Source organism: Lonchura striata, chromosome 4 (assembly GCF_050655825.1).
Source record: "Lonchura striata isolate lonStrDom1 chromosome 4, ASM5065582v1, whole genome shotgun sequence".
In the NCBI taxonomy this organism is placed as follows: Eukaryota; Metazoa; Chordata; class Aves; order Passeriformes; family Estrildidae; genus Lonchura; species Lonchura striata.
The window spans coordinates 69714834-69742500 of record NC_140706.1 but is presented as its reverse complement, the minus strand read 5'-3'; the positions used below and the strand labels follow the sequence as shown (position 1 = coordinate 69742500).

The 27667-nt window shown below is 41.8% G+C and overlaps 1 protein-coding gene across 21 annotated transcripts in view; it reads right to left on the bottom strand.

Moving 5' to 3' along the window:
* Nucleotides 1-27667, bottom strand: part of CAMK2D (calcium/calmodulin dependent protein kinase II delta) — a 172507-nt gene that overhangs the window by 40941 nt on the left and 103899 nt on the right. For 9 of the 21 annotated variants that reach the window (XM_085579409.1, XM_085579410.1, XM_085579411.1 and 6 more), the window contains 3 exons: nt 20193-20268; nt 19500-19594; nt 12611-18899 (listed from right to left, as the gene is read on the bottom strand). In XM_085579409.1, the coding sequence (XP_085435535.1) occupies nt 18667-18899; nt 19500-19594; nt 20193-20268 (404 nt within the window). In that variant the 3' untranslated portion in view covers nt 12611-18666. Of the gene's footprint in view, nt 1-12610; nt 18900-19499; nt 19595-20192; nt 20269-26957; nt 27042-27667 lie in introns of those variants that run through there. The other 12 variants (XM_085579399.1, XM_085579402.1, XM_085579401.1 and 9 more) reach the window with 7 other exon arrangements.

The window sequence follows — 27667 nt, the reverse complement described above, 5'->3', positions numbered from 1 at the left end:
AACAATTATTTGTTCAAACAATGAAACCCACATAAACAAATCTCAGTCACATGCACATCTGAGAAAATGAGTTAAAAACATCAGTCAGAGCTGAATTGTGGTTCAATCTCTCCACAGTGGTGCCAGAATAACAGTGACTGACATGCCATTGCTGGTAGAGAGATGTTTTAAGTGAACCTCACATAAAGCAGCACACTCTTATTATCATTCCAATACAACTAAGTATTTCAGCATCTATCAATCCATTAAAAAAATTGTGAGAAAACAAAAGTTAATGTAAAAAGCTATTTTCCATAAAGAGTAAGCCACTACTAGTAACCTGATAACAAAGAAAGATTTTCACACTCTTGTTTCCTTCTAGCATGGCCAGGATGAACAAGAAGACATGGAAATAATCAACAGCAACCAGAGCAGTTACATAATTCCTTTAAGCTCTATAAACACTTAGTCTAATCATCACCTTTTAAAAAATCTCCAACAGCTCTGTTACTTTTATCAAGGTGTGGACAGTTCTGAACATACAAAAAACTCATCAACATTAAAGTCCTGGCACACAGCCAGTAAAATTTTCAGCAACACAAAAACGCATTATCCTCATAAACTATATTTTCATAAAAAAGAACGTGAGCAGCAGCAACTTTGTCACAAAAGGACACTTCAAGTCCATGAAAATAAACCAGCACATTTAACAAAGCTGCTCTCACACTGTGACTTGTACATACTTCAAAGTTCCCAAAATATGAAACATCATTTAAACAAAGGCCCATGTGCTCCAGTTGAATATCGCGAGCAGCTGTGTGCCAACACAGGTGGAAGCTCCCCTGGCAAACTGATTCCCCATTTTTCATGCATAAAACACATTTTTTTAAATTAAAGCCTCTTCCTCACAGCGCAAGAAGCAAAAAACCAAGCCACATTCACTGGCAGATCACCTCCAGGTTCTTTGCTTTGCTGTGTAAGACACAAGGCCCCAAAACAACACACAAGGCCCCAGCCTCATGCATGAGGACCCAAGCCACCCTCACACACAAGGGCCCCCCAAACTCCTCACACACGAGAGCTCCCTCAGCCCCCACACGCACGAGGACCCCAAGCCCTGCTTTCCTACCAGGAGCTCAGATCAGCAGAAGATGAACTTTTAAAAAAGCATCCATAGAGCTTCATCAGCTTCTAGCAGCCTTTTCCCCCATCCCAGTGCCCCAAACGGGCTCTTTGCCACACCGAATCCCCACACAAGGTACAGCGAGGCCCCTGAGGCCAAGTCTCACTGTTTGTAGAGCGCTCAAAGGAAAATCGGCACGGCTCAAGCATCCCGAATTCCGCAGCAAATTCCTGAAAGTTTCCCCTCACGGGAATACGAAGCAAATCCCATGGAATGGGCGATCATCTCATTCCAACCACCCTCAGAGAAATTGGGGAGCTGTGCTCTCTCCTGATGGGAAACGAGGAACACCTGGCACCTTACCCAACGTTCCCACCTCCAGGTGAAGCCAATCTTCTAAATGAGGGCAAGGACTAAACCACCTTTAGAGAACCAACCAAACCCTTCTATCATAACTCAGCTCCAGGTGTGGTTATCTTTACTCTTTGGAAAGGTAAAGGAGGATAATAAAAAATAATGAAAAAAATCCACCAGATGCATATACATGTGAAGTCACTGCAGCTAAGCAGCTACAAGAAAGCTGGAGAAGGGCTTTTGGCAGGGGCATGGAGTGACAGGATATGGGGGAATGGTTTCAAATGGACAGAGAGCAAATTTAGATTGGATATTAGGAAGAAACTTCTCCTTGTGACAGTGGGAAGGTCCTGGCACAGGTTGCCCAGAGAAGCTGTGGCTACTCCATCCCTAGAAGTGACCGAGGATGGAGTAGCCACAGTTAGCCAAAATTAGACAAAGCTGGGAGCAACCTGAGATAGCGGGAGGAGTCCCTATACATGGCAGAGGGGTTAGATTAGATAAACTTGAAGGTCCTGTCCAACTCAAAATTCATGTGTCATGTATGGTTCTTTATGAGTAATTTCTAACTGGTGCCACAGGACATGTTCATTCTCTGTGTTTTCCTCCAAGAGCTTTGGGTCATTCACTCAGACATTCAGCGACTTAATTCCTCTGGCCCTGCTGCTCCCTGTGTACAGCTGCAACCACTGTGCCACAGATACTGCCAGCAAAAACAGTCCCAGGCACTCCATAATAATAGCCTTGTTACTGCTGTTGCTATTATTATTATTTCCTCTAGGTAACAGTACCAGAAGTACCAAGTATGGCTAGGTATGTACTACAACTAGGATCATCCAGGGAAAAGTCATCAGGTTATCAGTTCAGGAGGGTACTGAGGCAAAGCAAATGAGGTAGAAGGATGACAAAACAGAGTGTCAAACAATGGAAGAAAGGATAATATAGGCATATGAATGGGTGTATAAATAGGCATATGATCACAGTAGGTGGAGTAGGACAAGGAAACAAAACCTGTGTTCCTGAAACCAGCTTCTGTGTCTAGGAGGCCCAGAGGGGAGAAAGGAAGGCAGGCAGAACGCATTCCATCCCAAAATGGCAATGCCCAGACAGATGGGTCACACGTTATCCTGTGCTAGAGCCCATTCCTAGCCAGATGGTAAGTGCCCACCGCTTCCCACTGCTCTCACCCTTCCTCCAGTACATCTAAAGGCTCTAGATTTGGGCTTGTCATTCCAAGCTGTGTTGTCAGACCCAGAAAGGGGCCTAAAAAGCAGTTTAGCTGGTTTAGGCTTGCCACAGACGAGGCCTCTGCTGTGCACAGAGCAGAGCACTCTGTTGTGGCCCTGTGTAGTTAGGTGTGGTGTATTCCCACCACCAGCAGTGGCACACTACACAGACCTCAGTACCACAGGAAAATGATGAGAAGACAAAGCTTGGTTTCTTGACTGTCTCCTCAAGCTGCTCCCAATTATCAAGGTAGCCCCTGAGCTGCAGGGCTCTGCTTAATAGCACTTTTATTGATAGCTGTTGGCAGGCAGGCGTGATTTTCCTTGCTCCCATCTCACCAAAAGCCAGACAGCCCAGAAATATGAGTCTAAACCAATGAGCCATTAGTGCCAGCTGGCTATTTCCAATTGAGTTATATCTTTTCTGTATTATATTACATTGTTGCCTAGAGGTCTTTGCTTCTGCACTAAATTTTCCTAGCTTGCTTACTTTATTATCTGAGTATCACGACTGAATAGTGTACAGCAGGTTTTGTGCATTTACTTCCAACATGCTTAAAAAGAAATTGCCATTTCTCTGAGGTCTTTGCAACAGAGACTCTGAATTACACTTTTTAGAGGGTGGCATTTATGGCCTTGCCTGACAATTGAAAGGTACCAGAAAAACCATTGCAGATTTTGGACATTAAGTCACTGGAATATTGAATGGTCCTGGCTGGTTTCTGGCTGGTGCCTGGACAGACAGTATTTCAGTGCTGAAGAGAAAGTCCTGGGCAGGGACAAAACTTACAAATAAATATGTTGCAGAACCAGCAAAATGCCTCATCCCGTAGGATGTGGAAATACTTCTGTGGGAGGAGATGGGTAAAACTGCATATGGGAATTCAGACCCACTTTGACAGTGACAGTACCTCTATATCCCTGACAGCTTCTAAGGTCTAACCTATATATGCAACCATCTTCAGCATTATTTTGCTATCAGACTTGAATATTCAACAAAGAAAATCACAAAGTACAGCTCCAAATTTATACCAAGGACTGCATCAGAGTCCAAGTCCCTTAATGTACTAAGCCTGTGCCAAGCCTTCACACCACTCATGCTCAGCACTTCTTTAACCTTCCCATTCCACTGATTACAGCAGTGGAATGGGGAGGTTAAGGAAGTATCTTATCTACTTGTTAAGATTTCTGATGCTGCCTGAACTTATATCTGTCATTAGGAGAATTTTTCCTCTATAGGTAGCTACATACCTGTACATGATATATTCCACGCACACCCTGAAGGATTGCCCAAGTCACCAAAAAATCCTGACCCTTAAATTGGGAATAGAGATGAAAACAACCATGAAAAACAACCAGGTGGTATTTTTAGGATATGTGAGTGAGAAAAATGGTCAGACTTTAACACTAAGAATGTACTTTCACTTGAGATGCTTCTAGTATCAGTATATGTGTCTGAAAATGACCTTCTTCTGCCAAATGGAAGCTAGGGTTATTTTATTTACAATGGCTATAAACTGTTGTGTTATTCTGGAACTTTCCTCTGCTCATCTGGATGTAAATCCTTCACATGGATAAGTGCAGTTCAAAGAAGATTTGTGTAGCAGAAAAGTATGATTAAGCTTATGCTGTATCTCTTACATCTCTATACCCTCACCTGCCACTAAATTCACATTTTATTATTTGACTGCAAAGGAGAAAGAAGGGGAAAATTACAGGGTAAAGAGAAATGTAAGACATGTACACAGTATTTCTCTCCCTCACGCTCCCATTTTCTCTCTCTGTAACTGCTGTTTCATTCCCTGAAACCAAACTCTCATGAGAAGTTGCAGCTCATGTGTAAAAAATATTCCAGAAACTTCTCAAATGTTATCCTGAGTTATGAATCAAAAGCATCTCATTCCTCACTGACCTACACTGACTCCTGAGGGGAGACAGACTGGCTGGCAGCAGCGAAGCAAAAGCAATGTTTCTCATAAATACAAATATGCATTTTCTAGGTTGTGCTCAGATTCTCCATCATCATCATTGTCACTGCTGACAATAACAAGTGGGTGCTCCAATAAATCATCACAGAAATGACAAACGACTCCTCTGGGGTTATTTCTGTGTGATGGTGGGACACCTGATCACATCAGACTCTCGCCTCAGTGTAACAAAGTCTGCATTATTTTATGCAAATGAGCAATTCTGGTCAAAGCCATTTGTGCATAGCCAAATGACCTCACTGCAGATGTACAAGCTGTGACATGTACAAATGTCAATCATCTCAAAGGGACTTAGACCCTAATAATACCTACATTGTAAATCCAAACCTGGTTTAGCTTATTTCCCATTTGCATCTTTAAATTTGCTTTGAGGAGGCAACAGGAATAAAGCAAGCCTTGACTTTCTTCCATAGCTCCCACAGGAGCACTTGTTCCCTGAAATGTGTTGGAAAGCCTAAGCTGGAGAGATTGATTTCATGTCGTGTGTAGGTAAATTCTGCCTCCTGGAAGAAGAACCTAAGTGGAGGGTACTGACTCCGAAAAGTAAGAATAGACCTAAATTCTGTTTTCCAGCCCACTGTTCTGAAAGATAATAAACCCCCAGCACTGAGATCTGAGAGCGGATGCTAATGAAGGATGAAGAAGTTTTTACAATCCTGAACTCTCCTTTTCCATCGCAGTTAATTACAAGGTGAGGACACCACTTACCTGACTGGTCACCTCTCTTGTATCAGCACTGACTGTTTTTAGCCCTTGGAAAAGAGCAGGATCTCTTTGTAACTGGGGCCAAAGGACAGGATCTCACAGCAATGACCTGGGAACAGGTTGTCCAGAAAAGCTGTGGCTACCCCATCCCTGGAAGTGTTCAAGGCCAAGCTGGATGGGGCCCTGAGCAAACTGGTCTAGTAGAAGGTATCCCTATCCATGGTATGGGGTTGGAACTTTTAGGTCCCTTCCAACCCAAACTTTTCTGGGATTCTATTATTCTATGAACAAAACAGATTTTTTTGTGCTCATGGACCTGGAGTGGCTCCCAGAAATTTTGGTATAATCTCCTAGTGCAGGTAGTAGAACTATCTTGGGCTGGCCATTAAACTTCTCTTACCCCTTTGTCAGCCTGTAGGTTCCAAAAAGGTAGCTCTGCAAAAATCTATAACAGGACCTTTAGTTATACTCCAGGCTGTGTGTGTATGCTCTGTAGCATCACATTCAATCCCAGTCACTGCAAAACCAAAACCGTGTAGTTACACCTTCTCCATCATTCATCACCATCTCAAATCTCCCTTTATTTAACTGTCAGCTCAGAAAGATTCCTCTAGCATCTAAACATCAGATCAGGTTCTTTCTCCATTTCTAGGTCAATATCAGTGGCAAAAATAAAAAAGAAATGCAATTACTCTGGGGTTGGGTTTTTTCCTGGGAAGGATTTTTGGTGGTTTTTCTTTTTTTCCTCTTTGCCTTTTTTCTGGAGGTACAAAGACAATATAGTGCTAATATTTTACTGCTGTCTTACCTTTGAACTGCTGCCAGATGCAGGAAGCTAGGTTTAGCTAATATAATTAACTACTGTGACATTCAGAACTCCCAGGATATTCCTGCTCTGCGAGGACAGCAGTGTGTGGCTGATGCCCTCAATTTGAGTATTGCCCTCAGAACAGTGTGATGTGCCTTTTATCAGATTTCAGAAGTGCTGCAGAGTTCCAGCTGCCAGGATGGATGTGAACCTGGCTTTTCAGAGGGAGCTCACCTGGGGCTAATGCTGGGCAGTGAGCAAAAATGAGACTCTCTCAGCTCTCCTTATAATTCTGGCCATAAATCCTTCAAAGGTAGCCAACAATTACTGTCACTCAGGGAAGGAAACTCACCCTTGGACCTAGAAACCCCTGCCATCCAATAACTTCGTGGCCTCGGGCAGATGACACACTGCCAGGATCTTAGGCCGAAAGCAGCAAGGTGCTGCAGTGACACCGTGAGGAGTAATTAGCTAATGCTTTTAAAAGGCTTCCAGTCGAACACCAGGGCACGGCCAACACTGCTCCCAGGAACACTGCCTATTGTTCCAGCTGCTGCCTGCATCCTGGGAACGGGTCTCACATAAAAGGGAGACACAAAAGAGAAGTGGGAAAAAAAGAATAAGGAAGATGGGGGAGTAGAGTTTCAAACATACAAGTAAATGATTCATTCCAAGGAGTGGCACGCGTTGCTGTCAATGAGATAAATGCCAGGTCGTAAGAACCTCAGGGTTTCATGTGGGATGAAGATGAGAAGGTTGGGAAGAGAAGGAAGGTAGGACAGGAGCAGCACAAAAGGCAAGAGACAAGCAGCCAAATGGAGAGGCCTGGAGCAGCAGAGGGGCATGTTGGCAGAGCAGTGAAAGGATCTTACAGAGGAGAAGCCTCCACCTGTCTCCTCTTGCCACCAAAATGTTTGGATCTTTGTGCCAGCTACTCCTCCTCAGAGAAGAGTAGGTGAGCTGCTGAGACCTCTTAATGAAAACTGTACTCATCCCCCAGCTCTTCCACTCTCCCAAATATCCCCCTTACATCCTTTTGGCAGGCAGTGTAAGACTAGTGGGATGTAAAGTAGCTCTGCCTTGTCATGTGTGAAAAGCTGGTGTTAACTGGGCAACTGTTTATAGAGGTGTGAATGTGGTGAGACACAAGTACTGAGATCCCTATTCAACTACAGAGGAGAGAATAAACACTCTCATGCACCTCAGGGTCCCAACACTGTAAACTCACCACAAAAGAGGGATCAGCAAAGCCCAGGGGCCTTTTAAGCCTCAGTTTTTCTATCTGTTAACATATTGAAACCCTCAAACACATCCATTTGTTTAAGAAAAGAGACTTGTAATGCTTCTTGCTCTCAGCTTTGTGTTAATTAGTCCTTGGCATTTTTTAGCCTTTGGGGCACCTCCACTTGACATATAAGGAGGTAAAGGTATCCTTCCTGCTGTTGTCAGGCAGATTGTGACCATTTAAAAAAAACTACATCCAAACAAAAAACAGATCGTTCCCTGCTTATTTTCCAGTGAAAAAATGGATAAAAACTGTCTCAGATATTCGTTCAGTATTATGGCACTGACCTTGCACAAAGAGCACATGTTCAGATTGCTGGCCTGAATGCAAAAGACCAAAACCTCCTACTCACATCTCCCAGATCCCCGTCAGTGGATCTAAATGCAGGCACAGAAATCAGCCTGCTGCTTCTGTGCTTATCTGGCTCCATCACAGAGAATTTAACTATCAATACACAGTGCTTTGGTCTCAACAGAAGACTGAAATGGTGCCTCCAAAACCAAAGCCCACAACGATGTGGCAACACCCCCCCAGATGCTGGAAAGTAGTTAATATCCCCAGGTTCTTCAAAATACTTACATGGAGCATATCTAAGTGTTTAAGAGAAGGTAATTTTGTTCATTGTCAGAACCCTGGGAACCACTGTTTCTCCAGGGTTCAGAGGGATGATGTGAACATTACCCACACAAAGAATAGCAATGAAGGGCTGGAAATGGGAAGTGCCACATCAGTAACAAGTGCACAGATCTGCACCATATCCTCCAGGCAGCTCAAGGCCACTCAGAGGATCAGAAACAAAGCCTGCAAACAGAAGACTGGCCATGCTACCAATCCCTCTTATTCAGTGTAAAGGTGCTCTACTGTATCCAATATTCTTTTTAGAATAACTTTTCAGTAAGATTAGATTTATCTTTGATTAGGTGTGTCTTTGAAGATGGAGAAGAGGAGGAATGGAGGCAAGCCAGTGTCATCCCAATCTTCCAAAAGGGCAGGACAGGCCAGCAGGCTGTGCTGCTGCTCAGCCAGACCTGGACAGGCTGGAGAGGAACTCAGGGAAGCTCAACAAAAGCAAGCGTGGGGTCCTGCAGCTCAGGAAGAACAACCCCATGCACCCATGCAGGTGAGGGCCTGACCTGCTGGGAAGGGGCTCTCTGGACGACAGAGCACTGACAGGAGCTGTCCAGAGAGTCTGTTGAGTTTCCTCTGGAGATGTTCAACCCTGTCTGGACATCAGCCTGTGAAACCTGCTCAGGGTGAACCTGTTTTTAGCAGGGGGTTGGATTAGAGGATCCCCAGGAGTCCCTTCCAAACCCCAAAAAACCCCAGTTTTTTGTTTACAAAACTGTTACTTTTGTAATTTATGGACTGCTGTCTTTGGGGGTTTCACATGGAGGCTGCCACAGAGAGAAGAATGCAAAGCTGTCAATTACTCACCTACAACATATATTATCTGTCACTAATCTCCTTCCCAACCAATTTCTAAATTAAATTAATAAACCATCTTTCTCATTTACAAAATGATATTACTTAAAAGTATCTACTTTTGATCAAAGCCCAAAGAATACCCATATGACAATGCAAATGTCCATAAGGTTAAATTCCATAAGCCTTCCTGTGCTGGTGAAGGATTGATTTGGACCACTGCAAAAAGAAATGTGCACCTTTACAAGTTCTGATTGTCTCTGTCTTGATTGGTTGATCCAGTGGCTTGATGATTTAGAATATTGATAACATATTAGGATATAAACAATACTTTTCAAACATACTTAATCATTGTGTTTGTGATTTTTCTCTTTATTGGACTTGATTGGAATTGAGGTATCCACTTGAGAAACTTCATTCATTCATGAAAGTTTTCCATAACTCTATTTGCTACAATGAACAAGGCAGGCAAATTTTGGCATGGCCCTGCTTTTGTGCTTTACTCTCTAAAAAGTTTTGTTCTGGGAAAAAAACCAGAAATCACCACTTTTACATAGGGAGTAGATGTTCAGGTGCCTGTTTTGTCTGAGCAACTTACCCAAGTACTTTAAACTGAACTCTTGCTTCTGACTCGGGTACTTACCTCTCCTTGGTGCACAGGACATGACAACAGCTCTGTGTGATGTTTAATTCAGAGTTTTCTTCAGTTCATGTCTTGCTCTAACATGACAGAGGTGGGTTCTTAGGAGTACTCTCTTCTACATTCCTACTAAGGGTCTGACTTGTGTTTAGGTACCAATGTTCAGCAATACCTTTATGAAATGAGCTGTGTGGCTCCCAAAGGCAGGATCTGCTTTGGGATCTGCTCTCAGGCTGGCTGTTGCTAGCAGGGTAATTTGGTGTTACTCAAGGTCCTATGAGTGTCACCACCCCGGGCAGCTGTCCTCTCTGAGAGCCAGCCCTGGATGCCTCAGCAGGGTGGGAACAGGAGTGGCAAGAGAGCTGAACAGTGTCTTCTCCCCCAGGGCCGTTTTGTTTGCCATGAGCTCTCTCCCAATGCAGTGGCTCTGTATTAATGAATTAATACTCCCCTCTCCCCTGCACCAGCTTGCTGGCTCCTGGCAATTACTGGACAACGAGCAGGGGACTTGGTGACAGGCACTGCTGCCAGTCCTGCCCTGACATGAAACAGCACCTTTCCATTATGGGCTGACTTAAGAGGATAGCTGTAGTAAGGTGTGTCAGATTCCTGATAAATGCTGTGCTGCAATTTAACACAACTTCTCAGAGGTGGCCACGCACACTCAGCCCTTGCTATTTTAAGGAAGCAACCCTGTCTCAACCACTTGCCACATTTAGCCATTTAACTTTGTTAACTACTTAGAGTTAGCTACTTTTCACTGTGATGAAAAAGGTTACTATGGGCCTAAGTCCCAATTAGTTCCTAAGATGGTCCAGCCCCGCAGCTGGGTTCTGGAAACAGCTTTGAAGAAGGAACATGAAATTTCTGTAACACAGAAATAATGCTCTTCTATCTCTTTGCCTTGGAAATCCTCTTCTCTGTCAGCTTGTCTTTTTTTTTTTTTTGCACTGGTTTTCTTTGCCCCATTCTCTGATTAAATGTTCTCCTCTTCCCCAGATGTACTGTCTGCAGTGCCTTTGGCCTGGGCTGGGTCTGGACAAGAACATGCTAGAACAGGCAGCCCTGGCACTGCTGTTCTGCAGCATGTGAGCACACAGAATTCCTGCCTCCTTCCACATGCACACTGCCTTGGAAGCAGATCCTGCAACCTTGTCCTGCTCAGCCACAGGGATCTCTGCCTGACAGGGAGTGGAAGGGAGAGAAGGCTTCTGATCTACTCTGTGTAGCTTTCCCTTCCTGTGAGGCCTGGATAGGCTGCAGAATTACTAAGTCTCCCCTTTTGTGAGGATCCAAACCTTCACATACTCCTGTACAGGGGTGTCAGCCCATGGCTCTCCCTGCAAGAACAACGGCTTTAGCAGTTGGACCTTACAACACTGACCTCCAGTCCACCCACTTCTGTCTTCTTCCAATAATCTGTAAGGAATACAGAAGCTGAGACTCCTGAAGCAATTTGGATCAATTCCTCAATGACTACAGTTAATTTTTTGACTAATGGTGTTTTCTTACGATAGGTTATGTATGAAGTATGGCTGCACAAATTTAAGAAGAAAGAAAAGCCCTGAGAAGCACAAAGCAATTCTGTTTTCTGAGAGAGTAGCCCAAGGAGATGATAAATTACCAATGATTAATAACTCACTGAAGAAACAGTAAAGTTAAAGTAAAGTTAATCCTATACACAATGAACTCTAGATTTAATATACAGCCCTAGGAGATGTTACTTTTCTTCAGTGTGTCCTGGGAGGCCATTTACAGAAAACAAAATCAATCTGATTACTTCAGGTGTATGTATAGGGTATATTCAAGACCTCAGAAATGGTAATTTTCAGGCCCTGAAATACTGTGTTCCTTACTTACATTAAAAATTGAATAAATGAAAGCACTGGGCTCCCTTCTGCTCAGAACAAACAGCCTCTTCTTGTACACTCCTAAATAGAAAACAGTACTACAAAGCCACCAGGAGGCAGCAGATTAAAATACTTGTGCTATAAAAGAACCACCATTAAAAAACCCCAAACCAGCCCTAAAACCCTGCTCCTCTCCCAAATATTCAGCCTGATATGGAGGAAATGTGTTCTCCCAGCCCCCTGCTGAACATTTTGCATTATCCACTGATCTCTCTTCTCTGCATACCTGAAATAAGTAGCAATTCCACTGCTGTCAAACAGCTTTATGCAGGAGCATGGTTAAAATGGAAATCAAACTGATTTCTGGAATAGCATTCACTGGAAAAAAATGAGCAAAAAAAGTAGATAAAGTGATATGACAAAATATAAGACCTCCCAACAGACTAAACCGCTTTTGTTCCTTCTGGGGTTTACTGAAAAATTCCAACCCCCTGAGTGTTCTCCTGACTACCTTTTTTTGTTTACAAAATGCCACCCAAGAAGCAGCACTGGAATTGTGACCAACCCAGGACAGGCTCTGGCTACCTGCCACACCAACACCGCTGCTCCAGCTACGCTGCCTTGGCCCCGGTCCAGCTCTGCATTCCCTGACCCAGGAAAGCTGCAAGTTGTTTCCTCTCCTTCGTCCTTCTTTTCTGCTGGTATAAAAGACTGTCCTCAGTTGTGGCTCAGCATGGTTTAAGACAGCCTGAATTCACTACAGATATATATGTAAGCTTTTAAACTGGTATGTTATTTTAAATCCTTATTATTTATAGATGTAAATGAATTTTATATTTCTATATGTATGTTTCTATATGCCTACAGATATTTTATGGCATATCATACAATAACTGCTCTTACAGAGCAATGTGTGAGCATATATATGAAATACAGCAAGGCAGCAAGAGAAATGTTGAAACTACCTAAAACATTTCTAAATATGGCCTTACAAGCACAAGATATGTGCACAGTCCACCAAAAAGCAGAGCACGAGCAGTGTGCAATCAGCCCCAGGAAAGGCACTTAGGAACCAAGCAAAGGAACAACCACAACAGCAAACACTTGCGTTTTCAAACTGAAAATTCAGCTCCTAAGAAAGTACCTCTGGCATCTTAATTCAAACAGACACTACATATTTTCCACTGCAAAGATCACAAGTAATTGGGAAATTAAAACACAAGCGCAATGTCAGCAGAAATCACAAATTTATTAATCCTTAAATATATCAATCATTTACCATTATGGCAAGAAATATGTACACTGTGTCCCATGGTAAACTGCAGTGTTCCAAAATGACAGAAGTATGTAATTCAGTTGTGGTGGAGAGAACAAATCACAATTTCCTTATGTCTTGGTGTGGAAGACAAACTTGGTCTACAGTAATACATCAACACCACATGCTATGTTATAAGTATAAAAAAACCACCCTACACCTAATTTGTTAATTTTAAATATAGTTATGCCACTTATAGCCGCTTCACAAAAAAAAAAAAAAAAAAAAAAAAGAAAAAAAAAGGAAAAAAAAAAGAAAAAAGGAAAAAGAAATTAATGAGAAAAAAAAATGAGGCCATTACTTTTTTCACAGATCCCATTGGCAGGTTAATATGGCTCAACACATTTATTGTAGATGCTTACTTTAAATATATATTGTTTAAAATCATGTAGTAATTATCAGAGAAGCTTAAGTCCATCTACCATACATCCACTAGTAACAACATCAACATGTTTAAGAACTGCTTCTGATTAGTAATCAACACAGAAAGGTGAAATGATACAAATTAGGAAGCTTTCCCATTTTAAAAAGTCCCGGCTGCCGAGTTGTAAATTTTGGACGGCTAAAAAGGACACTGACTGAGATACCATGCACTGTACAGCGCTGCGGGGAGCAGAACCACAGGGAGAACACGAGCAGCCCAGCCTGGGCTTCCCTGCAACAGTGGAAGGGAAGAAGGTGAAATTCTTGCGAGGGTGTATTCTTACAGCAACGTGAGGGAAGGAGAGCTAGTCCCTGTTGCAAAGTTGGCGTTCCGCACTGCCAGCACAGCGTTCCACCCTCGGCCCAGAGCTGGGACAAACCCGTTGGGATCGTCGGCCTCAACACCGAACACTGCCAGGGGAGCTTGAGAAACCATGAGTGGATTGAGGGCAAGAGGGGGAGACTGTGGTAAAGTGCTAGGGTCCCACGGAAAACCGGTGTCTCCGTAATTCATTTCCAGAGAAGCAAAAGCAGCAGTGTAATGTAAGTAAACTCTTCATACTTAGCTTTAAGGCCTAATATTTCTTGAGTATATTATCCACACAACTGGTCTATACATTAACCCACATATTGTATTTTTAAAGCCTCCTTAAAAATTTACAGTACATCCTAAAAGTGATAAAAATCTTTCTCTTTCCTTCCATTTTAATCCTCAAAAACTGTCTCTCAATTATCACTTAGTTCCTTACAATTTTTAATTTTGCTTAATCATCCAACAGAACCGTTCAGTTAAGCAAAATAAGAAAAGGACTCAAAAGGAAAATGGAAGCTGCTGACTCCCCAGAACACTGACAGTTAATTCTGGAGTGGCCAGGCCAACAAACAAGATTTTTCCAGTTTACATAGACTATTTAACTAAGAAGGCTGTAGCTGGTCCAAAGCCAAGATATTAACCCTTCTGCATTTATCAGTGATTTTGTCCATCTAGGATAAAAATCTGTTTTACAGTAAAGGAGCTGCCAGCGGAAATCCTAACCATTCCTACCAGAACCAAAGCAAAATCCTGGGACTTGGGAGAAAAGGAGGAGTCAAAAAACAGTTCTTAAAAAAAGAAGGTAAAATATACTTTTTCTTTTTTTTCCTTTTTTTTAATAAACGCGTTAGATTTTAAAGTTGTCTGTCAAAACTTGTCATAAATGGAGCAAGTGACAAATGTATTATGTGTCTACTGCTGTCCATCCAATATCTCTTTTTTGTCTTTTACACCTTGTTATTCTCTAATTGCATGGAACATCACCTTCATTGAAATGTTAACAGTGTACAGATGGAATATACAGCAATGTGGTGCATCACAAATGTGTTACATGAAGAACCTTCACAACTTCATGCACTCAGAAACATGCATGAAGAGAACAGGATGGCCAAGATGGTAATCAACCAGGTGCGTTGGGTACAGAAAATGCAAGAGCGGCACCGCTGATATTTTTAGCTAGGAGGAAGGAGAAAAAAAACAAACAGATTTCCATTACTGAGGTAACATCACCACCAGATAACAACACATGCTCAAGTGTTAGCCAATGCTATTGAAAAAAAACCCATCTTGTCGAGATCACTAAACATGATACTGGGGAAAAAACAAGGGAAAAAACCTCCACTCAGGCAAAGCATTCTTTTATTTTTCAAACCACTTTACAGACATTTTCCATCTTTACAAGATGCCAGAGAGGCTGTGAAAATAAAAAAGAAACCTCAGGCAGGAAGCCAAAGTGTCTTAAGGGATGCCTTAAGGGAGGGAGGGTAGAATTCAGCCATGAATCTCTGGGTGTAACTTAACTTCCTCAGCATGGACATCACAGGCACTGCCATGGACTGAGGTTCTTGTACAAAGACTAGACCAAGTGACAAGGAAGAATCAGGTGTCATTCACATGCAGGACATGCCAGAGCTAAATGCAGAGAGAGAAGGAAGGGAAAGGAGCTGGAAGCAAGTATGTAGCTATCTGAGGTTGTAGCATCATTTGTATTACCGTAGCATCTAGGGGCTGGAGCCGTGGTGGGATCCCTCTGCGCTAGGCACTGCACAAACACAGAACAAACTCTTTACTCTGCATTCCTGCTCTCTGGCGCTGCGCTTACTGAAGTATAAGAAGGTGTGAGCAGTGAGCAGGGAGGGAACATAAGCCTCACTGAGGCTGGAGTTAGGTTAGGGAGTCACTTTCAGGCCCAGCAGCCCTTTGACTGCCTATATTGGGCAGGTGCAGTCTTCGAGGATAAAGCAGACAGCTCTGCAGAAACACATTAGCACAGGTCCCTAAAAACATGGATAGAGAGAACAACTTCCTACCATAACTCCTGTCACTCAGAGAGAAACCATGGACGAGACAGAAACCCAAGTTTGCCTCATCCCACTCACAGCAGAACCATGAATAAAATTTATTTATAAACTAAATACATATTTGTGCTCACATCCTTTTTCAAATAAGTTCTCTGCCACAAGGAAACATTTCCCTACACCTACCAAAGAGCTCAGATCTATCCTTAGATTTATGCAGTCTCCTTCCTGAAAACAAGGAAGCTACTGTGCTTGCAACAACTGGTTTAATATATCTAGGATACTGTGTCTAGCAGATCACAGCTATAATAATTTTTGCAACTTTATTACATTTGAAATTCATCTTCAGACATGATGTGTAAAATACTTTTTTATTATGGAAATGCCATTATTAACTACTGTGCATTGGTAATCATTAAATAAGTAGCTGTAGTCTGTACACATTTCAGATAAAGGAACTCCAAAATGGAGTTATTGCTGCTCTCACTAGGAAAAGCAAAGGTGAAATTTGAGACAGTATAAAAATGTTCAGGATCGGTTATAGAAGATGGGTCTAGCTTGGTGCTACATGGGAATCTCCCAGTCAGTTTTCAGAAGACGGGGAATAAAGAAAGAATGACAGTGTTTGTGCTCAAAGGGGAGTTATCAACCTAGAGGAGACTCACTAGTGCTGAGCAAAAGCAGTAGGACTGATCTCATGTAGCATACTGACACTTAGGTGGAAGGCACTATAAAAAGAAAACGAAACAGGAGCATTGTGCAAGGAGAACCAAGTAACACTGAGGGCTGGGTAATCAAAAAAATATTACATGGAATAACAGAATGTGCAAAGCTCTGTAAAAGTTTATGTACTCACTGGCTGGAAATGAGAGTTGAGGATAAATAGGTGGACATCTCAGATGCACTGCAGATGACAAAAGTGCAAAAATTGTGCAAGAACAGAGAAGGGAGAAGAAAGACATTGGGGAATGAAATAAAGACCTGACCACAATTGGACAGAGCATTTCAAAAGCAGCCAAGCTAATGGAAAGGCAAACCTCAAAAAAAAAAAAAAACACAGTAAGGAGATAAGGTAATAGGAAAATGGAGATCCTATCAAACAAAGCCACCTGAGGTAGCGCTGGCTGTTTACCCTACGGAAGTAGAAGGTGGGAATGATCTGCTCAGCCTGCCTACAAACCAGTGTATGTCTGCACACCTAACTAGTGCAGAACAATGAAGATGTAGAGAATCAAGGATACACTGAAGATGACCAAATTTTACACGAGAAAGTAAGGCTCCTAACCACCAGACAGATGGTATTTTGGAACAGTGCTAGGAGGAAGTCCAAAGCCCTCCCCTGAATTCGAGATGAGAGTATGGGATTCATGTGATAGTGCTGCCAATGCCACAAATGTAGGCCTATGTTGCTAACTCAGGGAATCTCTCTTTAAGCATCAGTCTGGCTCTAAGGCTCCTCGGTGACCCCTTAAGCTAGGAGACCCCTCGCAATCCTGGAATCTCCTCTGTCTGACCCCATTGGCTCAAAAGATTCACCAATAGTGCCCTGCAACCTCAAAAACTACCCGGCAACCTCAAAAAAATTACTCCATGGTGATTTTTCTTCTCTTTCCACCCTTGACAGTCCCAGAAATCCTTATCTTTATTAGAGAGCAAAAGCAGCTGCAAAGAACCTCCTGCAGTACCTTCCCAAAAAGACAAAGATAGGAAAAAAAAATCAGAGGAAAAGGTTAAATGATTCCCTTAGTCCATTTCATGGCATTAGTGCTGTAAACACTGACTATTCAGGGTGCAGTGGGTCAGGTGAACCTGCTTCACTTGGGCTTTCTGGCTCTACACAAACCCAGCTCAGATCCCTTGACAAAAACTCCTTTATGAGAACCTCAAAGATTTACCTAACACTGCATTTCAAGGAAGAGTAACTGCTCTTTGAATACTATCTGTTGAAACACTGGCAGTGCAGCTGGAATGTGAGAAACAAAGGACATGTGGCTCCTTTTCCCATTGGTTTCACATTTTGAAATAAAACGGTTATCACTAAATAATAAATTTATTTAATCCTAAATAAGAAAATAATAAAAAATCATCACCATGGAAGATTAACACTTCATTCTACCGTATTTCTTACTTCATCAAATATTATTTCATATAGAACAGTGTTGCAAGGAGTAAAATATGAGACACGACAGTTCAAAAGATGAAATCTTAGCCCTTACCATCCATGCCAGGAAATTCAGCCACTCTCCACATTAAGACACCTGACACAAATGGAATTGTATCCTATACAGAGAGCTCACAACTGAGCAAAGCCAGGCCTGGACCAGTGCTGCCTATTTGGGGAACCGCAAGTCGCTGATGTTTGGGCTCATTCGCAGAGGCTGATGAAGAAGAAGAGAAGCCAATGGCCTGAGCAGAACCTCCTGAGCAAGCAGTGACATTTTATTTTGTTACTGCAATCCTGAGTGTGCTGTCATTAACCCTGGTGACAATGTGGCTCAAGCAACGCAGTCACTGCCTGACTCTGAGGGCGTGGCAGGGCCTGGATGAACAGCAGAGAAAAATGCTGATGGGAGAGATGCGAGGCTGTTCCATGGGGATGCTGGAACTGCCCAACAAGGAATACTCAGCAGTTATGCACAGAGAGTGTGGGGAAGGAGATAAGAACATGAGATGGACTGGGATGGCTCCATTTACAAGGTAAATGTGTAAACTGGCTCAAAGCCAACTTGCAGTGAACATACCTAGGCCTGGGAAAGTAGAGGTGGCTGGAAATCACACTAAGTATTTGTCAAACGTCAGTTTTTCCAAATAGTGACACATTTTACTTGAAACTTTCTGGTTAGCTGTCACAGCTCCATGTATCCTACTGCTTTTTATTTTCCCAGGTTTTCCAGCAACTGTAGTCCAGGTTTTCTAATCCTGTTTTGTGTGACTTTTAGCAAGCTTTCTCTACATTAAAATACTTTCCTGTTCTTCAAGCTGTCAGTTCAGGGACCAAGTTGGACCGGTGGGCATCACAGTAGAAAACAGCAACCAAAAAAGCTCATTATTTTAGAAATCTTCGCACCGACACTACGCGCAGCAGTGGGTATAACACATAGTGAACAACCACAAAAAATGACACTACCAGAGGACGGCTCGCAGTTTTTAAGGCCCAAAGCAGCTATTGGACTATGTGGTGTGCCTAGGAGGTGTGAGCTGGTGGAGGGGCTGCTCCTTACTTGATGGGTACGGTGGGCGAGCCCGAGCGGTGGAAGTGCACGTTCTGCCACTTGCCGTCGCGCCGGTGCCACACGCGCGTCTCCTCGGACTGCATAGTCTTTGGCATGCCGCTGCCGTCCATGTACTGCGTCAGGCGGATGTACGCGATGCACGCCGCGTCCTCGCCCACCAGGTGCACGTGCGGGTTCAGGATGATCGTGTGGATCGGCTTGTTGCTTTTGGACAGAGCTACGAGACACACACACACAGGGGTACACACAGGAGAAATCACATTTGCTCTGGATAAACCAAAAGAACTCATGCCAACTGGTTTTACACATAAAAATCTCAGGCTTAGCAGATACAAATTCATAAGCAGAGTTTTATGATAATCACACCTACAACTAAAATACTTTGTAGAATGAGCACAGTCACTTATTACAGACTACTTAATAAGTAAATATGTTTAATCCATGTACATGTATGGATTAAATAAAGTGGATGGCACCACCTTGAGTTTCCCAACATTTCAGTTTCGCTGTTATATCTAATGACATTTGTACCCAGTATTTTCAGTTAAAATAATTCTGCTCTGAACTCATTCTTTATTTGATGTTTTAGTTCCAAATACCTGAAACTCTCCTCTGCCCTCTGAGGTGCTCTGTGATGTGTGAATGAGCAGAGCAGAAGCAGATGGAAACACACCTATAGCAGAACTCTGAAAAAAAATAATACTCCCTTCCCCTGCACAAGTAATTAACTAATTCTTAAACCAAAAAGCTCATTAGATCAGAGACACACAGTCACAAGGAACAGATGAAGACCTGGAGATGAAAATGGAATATTTACCATTTTCGAAGTAAAACCGGTGGAAGTCCATCCCTTCTACCAGATTACCCAAAGCTTCAGGTTCAAAAGACGTAAGGCCTGGATCACAGATTTTTCTATGGAATAGAGGAAATGCTGCAATGAGCACATGTGATTAGGGATGACCGCTTTGGAGAGATTAGTTTTAATTGTTTCTTTTATTCTTACTAAACATTTCACCTACTCATGCCATCACACTGGAAAAGAACAGAACTTAACATGAGGAGCAGGCACGGAGTTCTGGTTTCAGCTGAATTAGTAAATTTGGCAGCTTACTTTAGGCAGACCACATAATTTCATATAAATAGTGTTTTGACCAAAAAAAGACCCACAAGTCAGTGTTATTACAAGTAAGAATTTTTACTTGTGATGATGAAAACCGTGACTGTGCAATGCAAGGGATATTTTTTAGGCCTCACATCATTATATAAGGCAAGATTTAATTATTTTCTTCTAGCTACACTGGAGTTATACTAGCAGCTCTTCTGAAACTGGTGATGTGTGAAGCCAGGGCAAAGCAGCCATGCACATATCTTGTGTTTTCTGGGGGCATCTGGGAAGGCATTTCAACCGTATGTAACTCCAAGCACAGGCACTCACATATAAACATGCATATTTACACAGACAGTGTCAAACACCCCAGCTGTCCTCACTCCCTCCAAAGGAGGAGCTTACGTGTAAGCTTCGAAGTCCCCGTTGTTGATGGCTTCAATCAACTGCTCGGTCACCTTGATAATCTCCTGCTTACGAGCTGGGGAGAGACACAAACCCAATCTTATAGAGGAAGGCAAAGTGGAATGTGACAGCTGACAGGTATTCTGTCACTCCCCAGCTGGCACAACAGTCATCTATCTTCCTTTCTACGACCAAAGGAAATGATGTTACATTGCAGCTTTACACCGATTTGCCTTCAGTGCACTCCTGTATCCACACGGAAATTAAATGCACGTCAAGATCAATCCACTTCCCTATCAGACTTCTAATTATCTTTCCTTCACTGGAGGATCTGCTGTTTAAAAAGCAAAACAAACCAAGCCCCAACTCTAGACTTTAAACTCAAGGAAGCTGATTACTGTTTTACAGCCAGTCTGGCTGTATTAGCTCTGTTGTGCAAGCAACAGTTGTATAGCACACTCCCACACATGGATTTGACCATTAACAAAAACATGCCTGGAATGTTAAAACAAAGTGCAGAGAGAGATCACATTCTTCTTTAAAAGAAAATGCTGGGGGAGCACACAGACAAACTAACTTTCCAATGCTCTGCTCAAAACTGACACTGTGGTAGCCTTCTCCTTAGTAGCACACCTAAGCATTCAGATGAAAAGGACCAAAAATAAATGAGCAAGAAAAAATGTGATGGTGAAAAAAAAGGATATAAAAGTCTACCAAGGCTTTTTATGAACAGCTCTTGATTGTTAGCACTGTGGCTAAGAGCATTTCGAGTATGAATTGCCTTATTTTTCACAAGGATTGTAGAAATAAAAAAGACTCTTAAATGAAGCAATGCCTCCATTATCATCGGTTTAAATAACATGGGCCAGACTGTGTGGACACTGTGTGGCATTGCCAGCACCAGCCAAGTGGTGGGATGCCTGAGTCAGAAATGGTGCAAGTCTTACAGAAGGCTGGCAAAAAGAGATCCAGAACAAGCAGACCTCATGCAGTGAGGAAATCACCAGTTCTGCACGCAACATCTCATATACATATAGCTGAGCTAAAGGATTGGATTAAATAACACAGTAACACATCTCAATCAGAGATGAGGAAATTACAGACCATTAAATCAGACAGTGGGAAATGAGGTAAAAATCTCTGATCAGTTGCTACATAATCATGAGCTCATGTTAGTGGATAATGATATAAGCAATTAATATATCTACAATGGTACTGTAGTCTCCACACATGAGAGGCACAAAACCACATGGACATAATTTATCATCACTTGGCTCAAGACAACTGGGGATATTCCCTTTCTCACTAACATCAGTTACGCCTTTGTCGAGTTTTACCACAGTACCTTTGATGTTGAGATACACAAGATATAATTCCACATCAACCCCAGAAGGAAGAAATTGAACTGTGTTGCCAAATTGCTGGGTTTCCTGGTTTAGCTCCAAAATGAAATTGCAGTGGAATGTATGTTTTCATGAAGCTTTCTGAGAGAAGCCACCTTAAATTACATAATGGGGTTCCAGCAAAGTTTGTCTGGGCTGTACTAACATTCAGGAGAGCTGTGTCTGCAGATGCATCCATCAGGAAGCTCCAGAAGCCAGCAGAGCCAGCCAGCAAAGGATATTACAGCATCTATCACTGGCTCCAAACTATCACCATCCAACTCCAGCACTGGTGTCAGCACTTGTGCAAAGACTTCACAGTTCCCAATGCAGACTGTCAGGAACAGGAAGATGTTGCCAATTCATCTGCCTTTCAACTCAGTAGTGTAAATGTAGTGCTTGAGATTTGAGAAAAATTTTGAAAAATTGAGATTTTTCTACAAAATTACAAGCACTACATGAAACTGTGAAAGCCACTGTGGCTATTCTTACCTTTCAACAACACAATTACACACATATTAGAAAACGACACTTTTTCCTATTTAGTGATCTGACATGCAGTTTCTCTGGCCATGAGCCAAAGGGAGAGGTGGAATGCAATTCAGAGAGTGGAGCTCCAGAACTGACTTATCCTATCATGTAAAATCCTCTGCCTTGTTCCAAGCCCTTCCTCAAAACAAGAACAAGGCAGTGTGAAGTAACAGCAGACATCAAAGACTAATTCAAGTACTCAGGAGCCACTGTGATTTTACACAAACCTCCTCCTCATTGTTTTTAGCTTTTACACCTTCTTGTGTGGGTATTTGTGGGGGTGCAGGAAGCCAGACTACAAACAGAGACCAAAAGTGTTACTGTTTCATTGTCATTGAAGCAGAGGTTTAACCTGAAAGGAAGTAAGGAAGAGAAAAATGATGGGAAAATTGAAATAAAAGAAGTAGAGACTTGGAAGGCGACTGGAAAGCAGCAGAAGGAAAATGCAGCTGTGCCTTGGTGGCCCATGTGCATCCAGTCAAATCCTTGCACTTACCCTTAGGACAAAGGATGAAATATGGAGGGCACTGGACATAAACTAAGGTGAAATGGTATTGGTAGGAACAGTGTCCTGCTACTGTAGACAGCATGTCACACAAATAATTGGCAGTTCTTAGAGTGGTAAGAAAATGATCAAATTTTCATTCTGAGTTTGATCGACTCCACATAACGTGCTCTTCGATCACTCCAATTTTTTTCCATCTAAATACACACTCCAAACTATACAAGGACAACACAAGGCATTAGGGAAGAGGCATCTGCCCAGTTCCCATCTGCCAAACAACTGTCACTTACAATCACCATTTGCATTTGACTTTTTTATTATTTATTTTTTTATCCAATAGTAGACTTGGCTTGTATTGAATTCTAGGACAATTATGCTGTTTGATGTACAGTGGCAATTTCATGCTATTATACTTTTCATTTGATGTGCAGTCAGGACTCCCTAAATAAAACTACAGAAACTAAACTTCTAAACAAAACTGACAACTGTAATAAGAGTCTGGTAAAACTGGTTCAGCTACTTTTTCCACAGAGTGTGGTAAAAGTCAGTTCAAAAAGTAAAGCCTGACCCATCTAGTTTTTTGGAAATTACAATGGCTTTCCAGAGCATAACATACATACTTTGTACACAAAGGATAACTGAACAAAAATACACCTGGTGTCTTTGAAACAACTGAGGTGTGAGGGAAGAACATTGTTGACAAATCAAAGGTGCTGAGCCATTTTCCTGAAAACCAAGAAGGAAACAGACTGCAGACATAGCAAGTTTGTGTGGAGAAGATGGTGGCTTGGACACATTTTGCTCAGAGTATGGGTGAAGTAAATATATTGCAAAAAAGATTATGGACCTGTTCCTTAAACAACACCTTTTCCCCTGTAGGGTGAAGGAGTTAAGGTAATTAATAGGGGTGCAGCAGTTAGAAATATATAACCCCCCTGCTTTGGCAAGTGAGTAGGTATATGACTAAGACAAAGGCAGTTGAAACAAAAATATTATGAAGAAGAGCTATAAAAAGACCAAATAATAAGAAAAAAACAAACAAGAAGAACATTTCCAATCACAGGCTAAAATGTTTTCTTCAGCACTGCTGCAGTACATATGTTAACTTTAAATGAGTCATTAATCTCTAGCTATATTGCACTACCTCTTTTCCTTGCTCAGCTACAAGTTGAGGGATAATCTTTCTAAATTAAAGACCACCATTAACACTAAGATTTAAACAACATAAAATTAGGAGAAACACCATTTAAGCAAAAAGCATCTAACACTATCAATACTTTCAACCTACAAGGAGCAGTTCCCCAGGTAGTGAAATCAAATATCACAGGAAAACAAAAGTACAAAATAGCAGCAAAAACTGTTTTTCCTGCAGGGAACTCTGTGGCTTTTCTTCCCCTCCTGAAGCCCCAAGAAATGTTTATAAACTCAATCTACAAGAATCAGACAGAAACAACAGATATTTTAGTATTTTGATTGCATAGGGAATGTGTAGTATAAAAATGTGCTGCAGATACGTGAAAGTGAAGCCTTCAGAAATACCTGTACCTGAAACTTCATGTTTTTTGACACACAAAAAAAGAGCCCTTGTAACTCACTGACCACTATATTACCCATCTTTTTTTCAAAACTGACACCAGGGAAAACAGTAGTTTAAACAACTTTATGCTTGACGCAGATATTGGAACATCCTTCTCCTGCCATCAACCCTTCAGATGCCTATGTCACCACTTTACAGCAATGCCTAAGCAGAGAAGCACCTGTCCAGAAGAACAAGGTAACCTTGTTCCAGATTTGCACATGCACTTTGAGATGATTAAAATGATTTTGCATCTGACTTGCTCACATGTTGTTTCTCAAGGCAAAAACCCTTAAAAAACTTTTCAACTGGGTACTCTTAACTACATATCTCTGTGCACCTCAGATTGGATTAATCTCACAACATTTTGGGCATATATAAGTACAGACAAGTGAGTTTGTTCTCTCAACTCCCCTCCCTTACAGTCAAGGGAGAGAAATCAGCACTTTCAGGGCACAATTCATCATATCCTAAAATAGATTTTTAAGACAAGTGTGACTCATCTGACCTATTTGCATTGGCTAGAGTCTAGACAACCAGCTCAAACACAGCTCTACACTGTAGAGGAGGGTTAAATCCAGGGGGACAAATCCTCCCCGTTGTGCTGTTGTTTTGAAACTGGACAGTTGGTATTGAGGTGACAACGGTCTGCTAAAATGGAATGGCACAGCAGGGAGAACCTGGCTTCACTTCCCATATGAACACTGTCCCAACAAACACCAGTTTGATGCACAGCACACAGCCAGTCATTATTTTTATGCTCTGGAAATAACCAGTCTGAAAAGAAAGAGAAAGATACTAGAAATTTTAGCCTGTGTTGTATAACAAGTTCTGTCTGTGTGGATGTACCAGATTTCATTCAGCTTTACATCATGGACTGCTGAACATTACACAATGTTCTTACAAATTATTCTCATGACACCAATATTCGAAAATTCTATGCTAATAATTTTTCTTACAATTTCTGCCACAGATATTCCAACTAAATAATTTCTGAAAACAAAATAAAAGAAAAGGCTGCATGAATAAATGACTGACTGGGTCTCAGATCTTTATAAAACCCACCTAGACCATCAGATGACAAGGCATGCTCCAGGGGACTTCTCATTTAAAAAGTTTATGAAGATTGAGTGTACAGAACAGCAGCACTTCTCTCTTAGCCCACACTTAATCTTAAACTTTGATAGGGAGTAAAACATCTGAGTTGTCATCTCGCATGTACATCTTTTTCCTAGAGCCTGCTGATTCCAAAGGCTTGCTGTGATTCATCCAATTATGAAATGGATGGATGATCTGCAGAACTTTATCAGCGTTATTTGGTATCTCTCACCTATCTGAAAACTGGTAAGCCTGCTACTGCCTTAAAAAGATTTGAATTCTTCAGCCATGTAGGCAAATATCTGAAAAATTATCCCAGAGCTTTTCCACTCATGTACTGACAAAACAGGCCCAACAAAACTAATGTGTCTATTTCAATTAATGTTAAGCAACTTGTCACATGCCATACATAGTATATTTTTATTTATATAGTATATAGAATCAATTATGTCTAAAGATGTTCTCTCTTTATGTGATTGTACTAAAAAATTACACTAATATTTATACAGCATAGCAAATGTTTATTTTTTTAATGAGAAATCACCTACAGTCTCAGATCAAAGCTGCATCATGGTCACTGCACTTACAAGACACTACACTATGGTTTCCCAACAACTGTATGGAACTGGCCGCTGTCTCCAGAAATGGTGTCTGAAGTCTTGATGAGTGGGACATTAATAAGCTTTGCTGCTGTGTATATTTTTACTTAAACTGTGCTCCTGTCTAATCACTCAACTAGTTCAGAGAAACAGGACGTGTGAGGCAGCCAGCATTCAGATCTGAAAATGCTGGGCATGTAAAGGATATTGTGTGGATATGCACCAAGGATGGAATAAAGCCTTATGGCACGTCAGTAACGTGCCAACCCTCCCTGTTACACAGCCCAGATCTCTCCTGTTAATGCCTCTCTTTTCCCTGGCTCTGAGCAGTTTGTGCTGGCAGTATTTGTATTTCTTATTTAATACATGCTACAGGACCCTCCTTCCCTGGAAGCAGAACCCTCATTCCCACGAAGTCATTCCCTATTTCAACTCACAAGGTCTCACCCCCTCCAAGGAATTTTTGAAGAATTTCCGAGTTCATTTACAAACAAGAAATGCTCTACCCAGGTATTTTACATTCTACCAACACAGTGCCTTTCCCCTCTCATATTTTAACACTGGAGATTTCCTTTATGGTCAGCTGGTCACTGATCATCAGAGATCCCCTGAGCAGAGGAGGATATTTCCCAGTTGTCCTATCAACACTGCAAGTTAACATCTGTCACAGCAACTTCAAGGCTGATTTATCAATAGGGATGCTCAAGAAAGGAACTTGATATAATAAACGTAACAGGTAATTAATGCTGAGGCCCTATCCAGGATCCAAGCAAGAGGTGAAGCAAATTTCTCTCCCTAAGTTGAAAACCACTGCAAAGATGACTGCTGCAAGATATAGCTTTCTGAAATAGACATATTTATATTTATTCGGCTGTTACAGCTGATGAAAATATTTTTACAATTAATAACAAGAAAAAAATACCTAAGAAATTTTACTTTTGTAATGGCTAAGCACAGGTCATTCCTAGATCAGGAAGATCACAGCAATTGACCTTTTGTGAGCTTCTGTCAGATGGTGGGGAGGGAAGAGGAGAGACAAAGGAGATCATCTGACAGATGAGTCTCTCAACTTACATAGTACAGAGGAAGGAGTGGAGTGGGAGAGCTCAGACTCAAGCGATTGACTCTCTGAGTTTGCATTTCTCATGGACTTGCCCGCTGAATTGATGGAAAGAAACACAACATATGAACAAACAAAGATGAAGAGGTAGAGTGTGATCAGACTCCTCAGCAGGCACTGGCAGCAGGAGCGGCCTCTGGGGCACGGCAAGGGTGGTGACCAGTGGAATGAAGAAGCAATGGAAGAGGAGGAGTGGTGGGTGGAACTCAACCTCTCCATGTCCTCCTCCTTTGTGAAAGCTGTGTGAGGGTCAAGTACATGTGAAGGAAGAAAAAAAGAAGGCCAAAAGAAAAATAATGATAATTTAATTAGAAGCAGCAAGAACTTAGAAAATCTTTGAGCACACAATCATTGTTAATGATGTACTTTCAGGGGCAATGTGGGTGCCAAAGAACAGTTGTAAAGGTCATGGGTGTGAGTGACTCTGTTCAGATGCCAGCGCAGATTTACCCCTGTATCCAGTACTCAGATACAAAGGGCTTTGAAAGAGCTTTGCAAAAGCTCTTAGAAATTCAAATGATTTTTGAGGAATGTATACTCCAAAAGAAATAGTTTAAACTGCTTTCCTTCTACTGTTACATAAAATTAGGCCAACAGGTAGAAAATTAATTACAAATACATTAAATATTTCAAAGCAATGTACCTTCCAGATGTATTAAGCAGC